Source organism: Otolemur garnettii, unplaced genomic scaffold (genome assembly GCF_000181295.1).
Source record: "Otolemur garnettii isolate 467f Iridium unplaced genomic scaffold, OtoGar3 scaffold00018, whole genome shotgun sequence".
Classification (NCBI taxonomy): domain Eukaryota; kingdom Metazoa; phylum Chordata; class Mammalia; order Primates; family Galagidae; genus Otolemur; species Otolemur garnettii.
In genome coordinates, this window is record NW_003852413.1 from 18,077,323 (window position 1) to 18,091,417 (window position 14,095).

The 14,095-nt window shown below is 39.2% G+C and overlaps 1 protein-coding gene across 4 annotated transcripts in view; it reads left to right on the forward strand.

The window, feature by feature from the left end:
* Positions 1-14,095, forward strand: part of KANSL1 (KAT8 regulatory NSL complex subunit 1) — a 188,943-nt gene that overhangs the window by 31,991 nt on the left and 142,857 nt on the right. For all 4 annotated transcript variants that reach the window (XM_023510999.1, XM_023511001.1, XM_023511002.1 and 1 more), the window contains exon 2: positions 10,304-11,672. In XM_023510999.1, the coding sequence (XP_023366767.1) occupies positions 10,387-11,672 (1,286 nt within the window). In that variant the 5' untranslated portion in view covers positions 10,304-10,386. The remainder of the gene's footprint in view (positions 1-10,303; positions 11,673-14,095) is intronic.

Sequence of the window (14,095 nt, forward strand, 5' to 3'; positions counted from 1 at the left end):
AAAAAAGAAAAGAAAATAATTTAATGAATGATCCTTAAAATTTTTCTGAGCATACTAGTGTGCTATGGCACACCAATTGAAGACCACTGCTGTAAGGACTAAAGTTCAAAATCTAGTGTCTAGCAATTAAGGCCTTTCCAATTTATGCCTAGAATTAGAGGGCCTGCCTCAGCAACTTAGTAGTCATGGGCAACTTACTTTTCTGAGTGTCAAATTTCCACATCTGTAAAATGAGGACAATAGTATTTACCTTACATTGTTATTGTGAGGATTAAATGAGACAGTGTATGTAAAATACTTAGTACAGTGGCTGCCTTGGTAAAAGGTCAATTAATGTTAGTGAACAACATAAATAATAGCCAGTCAGTAATGATTCCCTTAGTAATTACGAAACTTTCCAGTTAAGAAGCTTAGGAAAGCTTAAGGACCTACATTTGTTTTATAATAAAAATTTTGTCTTCCCCTTCCCATTGTATTCCATAACAAGTCTACATTTGTGTATGTGTAAAAGAAATACTTCCCAGTATTTCTTTCAGTATTATGCATTCCATAATGTGTCTTCCAGTACTTAATCACAAATCGCTTCAAAGCTGTTCTTTTTCTCTTTGTCCTTAAGCTGTGCATAACATGATGTACCTGCTTCACCCAAGTTGTTCTATGGATCAACTCCTTATGCTTCCCAGTATTTTGATTGTGTCAATTTCTTGGTTAGAATTTCCTTTCTCTTAGCAAACTCTAACTTGAAGGCCCATTTTACAGAGACTTTTTTGACTACTTCTATCCTAGTCAGTGCTTACTCTGTACCAAGCTCCAGATAAAGAGCGTGTGAAAGAGTGATGATACTAAGGAATTTTACATGTCTTGGAAATGGAATTAATAAATTGACACTTAGGGAAAATTCAGATAATTTGAATTGGACAGTGGTATCTCTAAGTGCATTTTATGAATTAAGCAGAAAGACAGTGGTATGAATCTGAAGAGTCTGAGAAATTTTTGTGGAGAAGCTATAGTTTGAAAATTTAGCTTTGGGATAAAGCCTTCCAGGTAGCAGAATAAGCAAAGAATGGAATCTGGAGAATTCTGGGTTCATATAACCTGATGTAATTGCCCTGATTCTGTCTTAACGTTTAACTTGAAGAATTTGGACTTGTAAAAAAGACTAGAAACTCTTCTAGAGTAGGAAAGTGAGATGACAAGGTACAGAATAGTTTGGGGGGACTGAGACATCTTTGGGAAGCTGTCTTGATAATCCTGGTGTGGATCTGGGCTGATGATATAGTGTTAGGAATGCATAAGATATATCAAACTTGAACAGCTTTGTGAGAAATAAATGGAAGGATTTCATCATAAAAGGAGAAGATGTTATGAAGGAAAAGAGCTTTCTCTCCAGTCTTCATGAGCATTTTTTGTTTATTTCATCTATTTGGCCCTTTATGTTAGACTTGAGCCTCTTCACTTTGACCCATTGTACTGTGATGGCCACCTTAGTTGAAGTTCTCATTGCATTCTCTCTGGATTATTGCAGTAGCTTCTTCACTGGTCTTTTGTCTTTTCACTTAGATACCTTTTTGCTTTGCTTTTAATCCACTCTACCCACTGGTCTCTCTAAAGCACAATTCTGATGTATCACTCCCATTTGAAAAACTTACAGTGACATTTTGCTGTCTTTAATTCTGAGTAAGGGCTGATTATTGAGAGGGGTGCCCATAAATGATTTGGCTTCAGACTGCCTTTGCACCTGTTTTTAAACTGCTTCCTCTATTCAGATATGCTTTATGTTTTAAGCAAATTGTTTGTTTCTTTTAACCTTCAGGATGTCCTGTGTTTTCCCACACAGTCTTGCATTTTCTTATGCCATTTCCTCTCACTAGAATGCCACATTACCATTCTCTTCCTAGCTTTTTACATAGTAACATTTTAGCTAATTTTCAAGTTTTAGCTGAAATTTTGGCAACTTTCTGGATACTTCCTTAATTATCCGTCCTCCTGTTTTTCTTTTTTTCTTTTGTGCAGAGTAATGAGGTAATGGTGAGGAAGAGGTTAGTAGAAGCCGCATTAATGGGCCACCTTTTCTTCCCCATCTGATTTTTGCTTCTGTTTTCAGTGCAAATGTGATTGTTGTAATATTTGGTTTTTTGACCAGCTGTATGGCGTACCTTCCCATTGGGTCTCTGCAGCTTAACATTTTTGTAAGGTGGATGCTTCCAGGTTATTTATTCGTGCATGTCTGGAGCCCTGTCTTGGGAATTTACAAGGAGTGAAGTTTTCATTTGTAGATATGGGGTAATTTCTGATTGCAGTATTCAAAGCAGCTGGATGTTCTGCTTTTTGGAAAGAGTATATGTACATGTATGTATATGTATTCGTGTGTTTATAATCTTCATTTCCAGGCAGTGGTTTTCAGTTGAGAGACTGTGACAACCCCCTCAACCCCATTAGACATGTTTGGAGACATTTTTAGTTGTCATAATTTGGAGGATACCACTAGCATCTAGTGGGTAGAAGCCAGAGATGGCTGTCAAACATCCAACTGTACAGGATAGCCCCTGATGACAAAAAATTACTCACCCCAAGATGTCAGTAAAGAGAAATTCTATCCTTGGGGTGTATTTTTGCTTCCCGTGTGCCACTTGTGTTAGGTAAAAGTTTGTCCTTGAACCTATATTACAATTTAGAATAAATATATCATAGCATAGGAAGGGGCCTTAGAGGTCACATATTTGAACTTTATCCCAACTTCTATCGCTCAGAACAGTGTTCTGCATATAATGAGAATGTAATGGGGAAATGTGCTTGTTAAATAAGTTTGGTAAAGACAAACATTTGAATATTCAGCATAATGCAGGGCATTGTGAATCTCTATTAGGGACCATTTTTCCTGAAGATATTTGCTTGTTGAGTACGTTTAATACCATCCAGTCCCTAAAATGCTTCCTTGGAGAGAAACTATTAATTATCTAGCCCAACCTTTTATACCTAAATGACCTTGATTAGCTAGCCTTTTTCTTTGGTTTCTACAAGCTTACTGCAGAATCTTAATTTACATCAGTGACAGCAGGTACAGCAGTCCCATCAGTATTTATTTGTCAGATGTGGCTTACTGAATGAGCTGAAAGTTGGGGTATTTTGGACTTGAATTCTTTATTCTAAATGTACATTTATTATGAATGACTTTATCCCTACCAGTAAATTGGAAATTATAATCCCAATCCTAAATCTACTATCTAGGTTGTTATGAGGATTAATCAGTTAATTATAGCTTTTAATGCTTTGTATTCTTTGGAGAAAGGTGATTTATCATAAGCTGTTGTACTGTTTTTGTGAAACTGTTTGACTGTCTCTGCTTTAAATTGTTGAAGATTGAAGCTTTTAGGATTTGTAGGGGCCAAGTAGGATGGAAATCATTGTTTTAATCAACATTTTGGTTGGTATGTTAAAGAAAGTTACCTGTGATTTTTTTTTTTTTTTTGGCTTGGATTTTTTGGTCAAAGAATTTGCATTTTCATTTTGCTTTTCTTTTTATTGTACACGTAATACATATTTATGGTGTAGATGTTACATAAACTAAAAGACAAAAATCTTACCACTTTTTAAAACCAAAATGAGGTCACACATTTTGTAACACTTTTTCATTTAACAGTGAAGCAAGCATTTGTCAATAAATAGAGCTCTAGCAAACTACTTTTTATGGTTGCGTAGCATTCCATAATATGGATACTTCCTAAATTAATTAATTGTTGGGCATTTAGTTTTTTTCATTGTAAGCAACAACATGTAAATTTACACATGTAGGAAAAAAACAAGTCTCAAACTTGGGTGGTGGTTTATGACAGTCGTAGCTAATTGTAAACTAGATGGCTTGTCCAGTATTTTGATATGTGCTTTTTTTTTTTTGGAGACAGGCTCTCACTTTGTGCTCTAAGTACACTTTGTCACCCTCTGTGGAGTACTGTGACATCACAGCTCACAGTAACCTCAGACTCTTGGGCTTAAGCAGTTTCTTGCCTCAGCCTCCCAAGTAGCTGGGACTACAAGCACCCACCACAACACCCGGCTATTTTTTAGAGACGGGGGTCTTGCTCTTGCTCAGGCTGGTCTTGAACCTGTGAACTCAGGCAGTTCACTTGCCTTGGCCTCCCAAGTGCTGAGCATGGCATTTCTTTCTTTCTTTTTTTTCTTTTTTAAGAGGTGTCTTACTCTGTTGCCCCAGGGTAGAGTGTGGGATCTGCAGCCTAGCTCCCAACAACCTCAAACTCCTGGGTTCAGTTGATTCTCCTGCCTCAGCCTCCTGAGTCACTGGGGACTGCAAGTGTGGTCACAGTGCCCAGCTGATTTTTCTGCCTTTTTTTTTTTTTTTTTTAAATGGTACAGACAGAGTCTTACTCATTCTCAGGCTGGTCTCAAAACTCTTGAACTCGGCTTGGCGCCTATAGCTCAGTGGCTAGGGTGCCAGCCACATACACTGGAGCTGGCAGGTTTGAATCCAGCCTGGGCCTGCCAAACAGCAATGACAACTGCAACCAAAAATAGCTGGGCGTTGCGGTAGGTACCTGTAGTCCTAGCTACTTGGGAGGCTGGGGCAAGAGAATCACTTAAGCCCAAGAGTTTGAGGTTGCTGCGAGCTTTGATGCCACAGCATTATACCAAGTGAGACTGTGTATCAAAAAACAAACAACTTTTTGAATTCCTGAGATCCTCCTGTCTCTGCTTCCCAGAATACTCAGATTATAGGGATGAGCCACCCGCCTGGCCTCAGCATAGCATGTCAAGTCAGTAAAGGGAAAGGGATATAGATTTACATATTTTTGTTTTTTCAGAATAGTGTTGTTTCTTTGGTATAGAAACCTAAAGATGAAAGAATTAGGAATGAAAAAAAAATTTTTTTTTTTTTTTTTTTTGAGACAGAGCCTTGAGCTGTTCCCCTGGGTAGAGTACGTGGCATCACAGCTCACAGCAACCTCCAACTCTTGGGCTCAAGCAAGTCTCCTGCCTCCGCCTCCCAAGTAGCTGGGACTACAGGCGCCTGCCACAGTGCCTGGCAATTTTTTTTTTTTTTTTTGGTTGCAGCCATCATTGTTTTTTGGCGGGCCTGGACTGGATTCGAACCCACCACTTTAGGTGTATGTGGCTGGTGCCTTAGCCACTTGAGCCACAGGCGCTGAGCTGAGAATTTCTTTTTTTTTTGAGACAGACCCTCAAACTGTCCCCCTGGGTAGAGTGCCATGGCATTACAGCTCACAGCAACCTCCAACTCCTGGGCTCAAGCGAGTCTCCTGCCTCCGCCTCCCAAGTAGCTGGGACCACAGGCGCCTGCCACAACGCCCGGCTATTTTTTGGGTGCAACCCGCAATGGTGGTTTGGCGGGTCCGGGCTGGGGATTCACCACCTTAGGTGTACGTGGCTGGCGCCTTAGCCGGTTGAGCTATAGGCGCTGAGCCGAGAATTTCTTTTGAAGAAGTGGTCACTTTCTCTTCTCCCTCTGATTCTCACTTTATTTAGGTGATTGTTTTAGTGGTACACTTTGCAGGGTGCATTCTGTGGGAATATTGAGACCAAGCAGAGTGTGTGAATAAAATAAAATAAACTCTTGCCTTTGAGATATGTATGGTTAATGTCAAGTGCAAATTTTGGAAGTCTATGGTCAAGAAATCATCTTGGAGTAGATGGGATTTGAGCATATTTTCCTTGAAGTTTTGAACTTTAAAGAATTATATAATTCTAAAATGACTTTGGGAAGTTTATTACTTAAGTACCTTCTATGTGTGATGTTAATTATGATTCTCTTTATGTGTGCTGGAGTGAGGATGAGTTTTTGGTAAGTTTTATGTAAGTTATATAACATCTGCCTTTGCCTGGGTCCCTCAGGTAGGCTGTTTTCTGACATTGCTCAGGCTTACTGTAATGCTTTTGGGCAATAAGATACAGCTGCTCTTTGCACATGTTATATCAGTCTGGCACTGATAATATACCTCCTTGAATTGCTAATATTTATTATGTCTTCATATTCAAAAGGGGAAGAGATTAAATTGATGGGGAAACAATTTTTGTTTATGGAGAAAATGCTTAGCATATTGTAAAACTGACTCAAAGGTTTTTTTTTTTTTGATACAGTGTCTCAGACACCCTGAGGTAGCATGCTATGGTATCATAATTTAAAGCAACCTTAAACTGTTGGGCTTAAGCGATCCTCCTTTTCAGCCTCTCCAGTAACTGGGACTACAGGTGCCTGCCATACTGTTTGGCTAGTTCTTCTGTTTTTAGAAGAGACGGTGTCTCAGTTTTGCTCAGGCTGGTCTTGAGCTCCTAACTCAGGCACTCCACCCTCATCTGCCTCCCAGAATGCTAGGGTTACAGGAGTGAGCCACCAACCTTGACTACTCTGTGTTGTGAACATACAGTTTAACATTAGTCCAGCTGTCATTTGGTCTGTGTTACAACTGTTTATATTGTATTAGAAATTAGTATTATATTTAAAGTCAGAAATGGGAAAAATGACCATAGAACAATTATCACCCAGAATGCCATGTGTCATAACATCCATAAAGGCCGGTAACCCCTGAAGATCTAGTTCTGATATAAAAGGTTTATTAAAGTGCAACTCAGAGCAGAAAACTTTTGAAAATAACATGGAGCAATAGACACATTTGACCTGCATGTGTATTGGTGCGTCTATGAATTATGTTCTCTCAATAATTGAGAATTTTCTTTCTGTCTCAAAAAAGAAAAAAAAGAGTAACTATGTCGCCCTTGGTTAGAGTGCTCCCAAGCAACCTCAAACTCTTGGGCTTAAGCGACTCTCTTCCCTCAGCCTTGCAAGTAGCTGGGACTACAGGCACCTGCCACAATGCCTAGCTATTTTTTGTTGCAGTTGTCCTTGTTTAGCAGGCCCAGGCTGGGTTCGAAACTGCCACACTTGGTGCATGTGGCCAGCACCATTAACTACTGTGCTATGGGTGCCAACCTGAGAATTTTCATAAAATAATTTGAGTTGTCACATAACAAAGAAGCTTAATGTAGTCCTATAGGGCCTACCACCTTATGTTGGTGTTGCTTTAAAGATAAAAAGTTTGACAAAATTGGATATTGCCCTCTTTTGGGGGAAATGGCTTAGTTTAGTGATTTTATAAACTTTTTGGTCTCTGGGCCCCCTTTTTACCCTTAAAAATTGTTGAGAACTACAGAGAGCTTTTATGGGTTGTTATTTGTTAATAGATGCTATAGTAGAAACTTTGGAACTTACTGTACATTTAAAAATGCAGGATAGTTATAAAGTTTGTGTACAATTTTAAATTGTACACTGGTTTAAATTGCACACAAACTTTATGGCCACTCTCTATAATAACAAACCCATTACATACGATAAAAAATAATTTAACCAAAACAGAAATTAATGAAAGGCACTTCATATTTTTGCAAACGTGTGGCTTAGTAAGAAACAACTGAGTTCTTATATTTGCTTCTGTATACTTTCTCGTTACATGCTATTTTGGTTGATTAGTTGAAGTATATAAAAATATTTTTTTGCCTCAACCAGATACATATTTGGGGAAAAAAGATGTGAAGTATAAGTATAAGCTTATTCAGATAAGCATGGCTGTCCTTTGATACTACATCCAAACTCAAAGCATAGTAACTTCTTTAGGTTGCAATGTGAAATCTGAAACAATATCAATTAACTTTTCATTACATTACATTAAAAGTCATTGGTCTGGGCTCGGCGCCTATAGCTCAACCGGCTAAGTCGCCAGCCACATACACCTAAGGTGGCAGGTTCGAATCCCCAGCCTGGACCCGCCAAACAACAATGACGGCTGCAACCAAAAAATAGCCGGGCGTTGTGGCGGGCGCCTGTGGTCCCAGCTACTTGGGAGGCGGAGGCAGGAGACTCGCTTGAGCCCAGGAGTTGGAGGTTGCTGTGAGTGTGATGCCACAGCACTCTACCCAGGGGGACAGCTTGAGGCTCTGTCTCAAAAAAAAAAAAAAGTCATTGGTCTGCACTTGCTTTTCCCTCTGCATGATTTTCTAACATGCATTGGTCATTTTGTCATTCAATGGGTTATGCAGATCTTCCAAATGTTAACATATTACATACATGGTATCAGAAATTCACATTACTGTCACCACTAATCTGTTTAATCAGAAATGGCTTTTCTAATTTTTGCTTGAAAATTCAGATATATGTCATCGGCAACAAATAACAGTGGTTTTCCTCAAAATGACAAGTTTACTTTATTCATTTTCAAGAAAAGATCTATCTGTGAGTCTGAAGAATCAGTTTCTCCATCAGTTGTTCTGCCAAGTAACAATAGTGTTTCATCAAAACAAAACAAAAAACCGATACGTTTCTTGAGAAAAGCTTTTAGTTCCACTTGGAACTCAGTTGCACAGATGCTTTTTCCTTAGAATTCATAAAGCTGCAGAATCCTTTATGAATACTTTCCCTTTCATCTCACAGAATTTATAAAGAAATGTACTGAAGGGTCAGATTTCAATAAAATTTAATAATTTTTGTTGATTGATCAAGAACATCTTAGGTGAAAATGACTTTTTTTTTTTAAATGACTGTTAGTTCTGTTTGCCTCTGCCTTGATTTGTGCTAAGGTACCAGCAGTTTTGTTCACCTTTGTTTTAATCACCTTTATTACAAATGTTGTCAACCCATTGAAAAAGGCAAATAATATTTTAATATTATTATGAAAACACCTTTGATTTCATGGACCTTCAGAATAGCCTTTGAGATCTCCAGAAGTCCAGAGATACACTTTAAGTATAGCTGGCTTGGCTACCCCCCCAACTCCCCCCCCCCCCAATACCTAGGAGCTAGCTTAATTCTTTACGTAAGCTTCCCTTTGCTCCTAGACGATTTGATCAAGGGGGATGAAGCAGAAGTAAAAGATGGAGGTTTTTAGCTTAGTTACTAAATAAAAAACAATGCCATTACCCAAGATTAATGAAACAAAATGAGACGTATTCTGGTTGAAGAAAGTAAGTGAGTTCTAACGTTCAGGTTTGGGGAACCAAAGTGGAAATGTTGATTAATGCAGCTCAGAAAACCTTTTCTGAGGCCTTAGTGTACTAGTGGTTGTTGAGAAGAGGGCCCTTGGATGCAGGAGGAAGAGAATAGAATGATAGTAGTGTCAAATTAAGGACAATCAGGAGAGGAGAATTTCAAGGTCAGCACTATCTGTTGCCTCAGAGAACTCAGAATGAGTGGGGACTGAGACTTGGCTTTGATAATTACTAGTGACCTTGACTAGAGAAGTAGGGAATAAAATCAGATTGGAAGGGTACAGAGACAGCTAGTTAAACTCTTCTTAGAAAGGTTTTGGGTAAAGGGCAAGACATGTTGGGCAATTACTTTGAGAGGTAGGCCGAACTGAGAGCAGAAGATACTTCAGCCTAAATTCTTAGGCTGAGAGAAAGCTAATAGAGAAGATATTGATAAGCAGTCTGATTGAAAAGAAAATTGATGCAGCAAGTTGGTATTATAGGTGTGGTACAGTTAACCTTGTAGAGCAGTACAGTGTGTACTTGTAGAGAAGCGAAAAGCTGATGTCAGCTGGTGCCCTGGCCAGAAAAATGTACAGATCTATTACATGTGACAGAAAATTTTTGTGTGAACATGGGGGGTTTCTTACATTGAGTGATTAATTTGATATATTTGCTTTAAGTCTACTCTGAACAAATTTTAAAGAGTTTGTTTCATTTAAATACTGATGATTTAACAACCTGTGATTCTCTCAGAATGAAAGTAACCTTTTGGAAACTTTGAATCTGTGGAAACACAGGAAAGAAAGGGTGGAATTCTTTTTTTCGCGTGGGGATTGTGCAGGTTCCCTTTCCCCCCAGGTGAAAGATAATTTGAATCTCCAGAATAGGTCCAGGGTGTTTTTTTTATTTTCCTGGAGGGAGAGGTTGGACAGCCACCTCAAGTAGTGCTTGTGTTAAAAACACGTGTTATTTTTTGAATGTGGTTGTATTTCTTTTTTTATTATTGTTAAATGATAGCTGTATACATTAATGCAAACATGTAGTGTAGTGTTTTCATATACAATTTGAAATATTTACATCAAACTGGTTAACATAGATTTTGTGTCATTTACTTTGTTATTGTGTTAAAACATTTATACTCTAGTTCTAGAAAAGTTCACTTGTACCCTTGTTAGACAGACCATATAGGTGATCTTTCCAGTCACCCTCCCACTACCCATCCACCCTTCTCCCCTCCCCATATTCTTAGGCTAGAATTAGGTTGTAGCTTTCATGTGGTTGTATTTCTAACATTGTTTTCTTTCCTTTCTAGTCTGTTCTCTGGGGAGGCAGTAAGGGGCCGTGGAGCTGGCCTCGGCACCGGGAGAGGCTGGACTTCCTGTCTCTCTGTGCTGAATGGCTGCGATGGCGCCCGCTCTCACTGACGCAGCAGCTGAAGCACACCACATCCGATTCAAACTGGCTCCCCCATCCTCCACCTTGTCCCCTGGCAGTGCCGAAAATAACGGCAACGCCAACATCCTTATTGCTGCCAACGGAACCAAAAGAAAAGCCATTGCTGCAGAGGATCCTAGCCTAGACTTCCGAAATAATCCTACCAAGGAAGACTTGGGAAAGCTGCAACCACTGGTGGCAACTTATCTCTGCTCTGATGTAACATCTGTTCCCTCAAAGGAGTCTTTGAAATTGCAAGGGGTCTTCAGCAAGCAGACAGTCCTTAAATCTCATCCTCTCTTATCTCAGTCCTATGAACTCCGAGCTGAGCTGTTGGGGAGACAGCCAGTTTTGGAGTTTTCCTTAGAAAATCTTAGAAACATGAATACAAGTGGTCAGACAGCTCTGCCACAAGCACCTGTAAATGGGTTGGCTAAGAAATTGACTAAAAGTTCAACACATTCTGATCATGACAATTCCAGTTCCCTCAATGGGGGAAAACGAGCTCTCACTTCATCTGTTGTTCAGGGGAGTGAAGTGGGAGGATCTGAATCTGGGGACTTGAAGGGGGGTATGACCAATTGCACTCTTCCACATAGAAGCCTTGATGTAGAACACACAACTATATATAGCAATAATAGCACTGCAAACAAATCTGTCAATTCCATGGAACAACCAGCACTTCAAGGAAGCAGTAGGTTATCACCTGGTACAGACTCTAGCTCTAACTTGGGAGGTGCCAAGTTAGAGGGTAAAAAGTCTCCCCTGTCTTCCATTCTCCTCAGTGCTTTAGATTCCGACACAAGGATAACAGCTTTATTGCGGCGACAGGCAGACATCGAGAGCCGTGCCCGCAGGTTACAGAAGCGCTTACAGGTTGTGCAAGCCAAGCAGGTGGAGAGGCACATACAACATCAGCTGGGTGGATTTTTAGAGAAGACTTTGAGCAAACTGCCAAACTTGGAATCCTTGAGACCCCGGAGCCAATTGATGCTGACTCGGAAGGCTGAGGCTGCCTTGAGAAAAGCTGCCAGTGAGACCACCACTTCAGAGGGACTTAGCAACTTCCTGAAAAGTGATTCGATTTCAGAGGAATTGGAGAGATTTACAGCTAGTGGCATAGCCAACTTGAGGTGCAGTGAACAAGCATTTGATTCTGATGTCACGGACAGTAGTTCAGGAGGAGAGTCTGATATTGAAGAGGAAGAACTGACCAGAGCTGATCCTGAACAGCGTCATGTACCCCTGTAAGTAGAACCTGTGCATAATGTCATTCTTGAGAAATGGTGGCACAAGAAAAGGCTTAGTGAATGCCCATTATGGAGAGAATATGACTCTTTGTACATAGATGTCTAGGTTCCATTTGTCTTTTCCCAGTTTTAGGTAGATGAACATATACTGGCTAGTGAAAACAATGAAGGCATTTCTGAGGTACTGTTGCTTTAGGCTAAAAGGTGCTAATTTTCCTTTGGAGACTTTTAAAGAAAAAACTGGAAGACTTCTATTTGTAGAATTATGCCAGTACTACTTTTAGAGTGAATAATTTGATTTCTTTTGAACCTGTGTATAGGACATCTTGGTAAGTTTTAATGGATTAACTGTTCAGAATTTGTTGTTAGCAGTTTAGTGGGACAAATGTTTAGTTGTCCTAGTTAACTTTACTAGAATTTACAGTTGCTTAGAAACCTTTTGACGATTGAGAAAATGCTTACAGGCATTCAAACAAGATGTTACTTCAGTGTGAACTGTGCCTCCTATGCACTTTGCTTTTGCGCTGTCTACAGTCAAAGGGTTAAATTGAACTTTGAACAGAGACCATACCCAGTTTCCAGTGTTAATACTTGAAATTTTCTTACAATTTAAGGACTAACAATTAGAAAACACTTCAGAATATTTTACACATTGCCTCCAAGCACAATCCATTTTCACAATTTGATTCTCCTCTTAAAAGAAGGCACCTGTGGCTCAAGCGGCTAGGGTACCAGCCACATACACCTAAGGTGGCGGGTTCAAACCCAGCCGGGGCCCGCCAAAACAATGACGGCTGCAACCAAAAAAAAAAAAATAGCTGGGCGTGTGGCAGGCACCTGTGGTCCCAGCTACTTGGGAGGCTAAGGCAGGAGACTCGCTTGAGCCCAGGAGTTGGAGGTTGCTGTGAGCTGTGATGCCACAGCACTCCACCCAGGGGGACAGCTTGAGGCTCTGTCTCAGGAAAAAAGAGCTCATCTTTGTCAGATTTTAATTTTATTTTCTCTCAGCTAAGTTTAAGTATGGACACATTTGGGATGAATTTTCCTGGTTTTTCTAAATCTGTTGGTTGGAGAATTCTATGTAAGTTTTGCCCTCCTAAGTAACATATGGAGACATTCACTCTTGTTCTTTCTTCCTGGATTAATGTACTTAAATAATGAAGTATTGTAACATAGTATACTTAAATATGCATTTATCTACTTAAAAGTATTAGAATTGTGAAACGGAGCATGAGGAGTGGAAAAGGTGCAGGGTAGTTTACTAGTAGACGATTTTTCATTTCATCTTTTGTTAGAGATGATGTAAAGGTTGGCTTACTGGAAATGGCTGAAATGGGTGACTATGTTGGAAAATTTGGTTTTTCCTTTGCTAAGATTTTTCACTGTAGAGCTTGGTTGTTGAGAAAGCTGTGCTTTTAAGCATTAAATTTGTTTTCTCATTTTTGTTTAGTATCACATGTATAACATTGCCTATCTGAAATGAATCTTTGTTTTATGTTTCTATTTGGGGGAACAAGTCTAGATAATTCTTGCTGAATTTCTTCCTAGTAGATCTAGTTCCATTACCATTTGTTAGTTCAGTGTGTTCAAGAGTCCATTACTATATTCAGATTTAAAGCAAATATATTTCAGAGGTTTGCTGCTACTGTAATATAGCTCTTTAAATGGATTGGTATATTAAACCAGTTTGGCAATATTTGTGGCATTATCTTCACTCTGCTATATAAACCACTGCTAAAGAATATCTTGATTAACATGAAGCATTTTAAGTTGCATTTACTTATTTTATGTATTTAACATAAAGGGACTTTGTTACATTTAAGCTTATTATTTTCAGGGTATGTTGCATTGAAAACATTTCTTAGTTTTGGTAATGTATATTGTGGATAACTGTTAGGAAATCAAAATACCTAAGAGACAACCTTTTTTATTTTATAATGTAATTTAGTGACTTGGAAAAACACCTTGGTAGCCCATTCACTCACTGTTTAGTTCTGAACATTCTTCTTATGTAATGATTTGTTCATTGGAAACGTGTGAAGTAAAAAGACAGATCAAGCATTTTTAAGATCGTTGAATCTCCTTGAACTTAATTAAATTAAATAATGCTTAAAAATTTGAATTTCCATGCTAAAGGATCATATTAAAGTAAGGAAAATTTGGGCACTGAAAGTACTGTCAAGTAAATATCCTTTTTGCATATTATAATTGTATTTTTATAAAAGTCACTAATAAAGCACAAATACTTAAAAATCTTACTGGGCGGCTCGGTGCCTGTGGCTCAATCGGCTAAGGTGCCACATACCCCTGAGCTGGCGGGTTCGAATCCAGCCCGGGCCCGCCAAACAACAATGATGGCTGCAACCAAAAAATAGCCAGGCATTGTGGCAGGCGCCTGTAGTCCCAGCTACTTGGGAGGC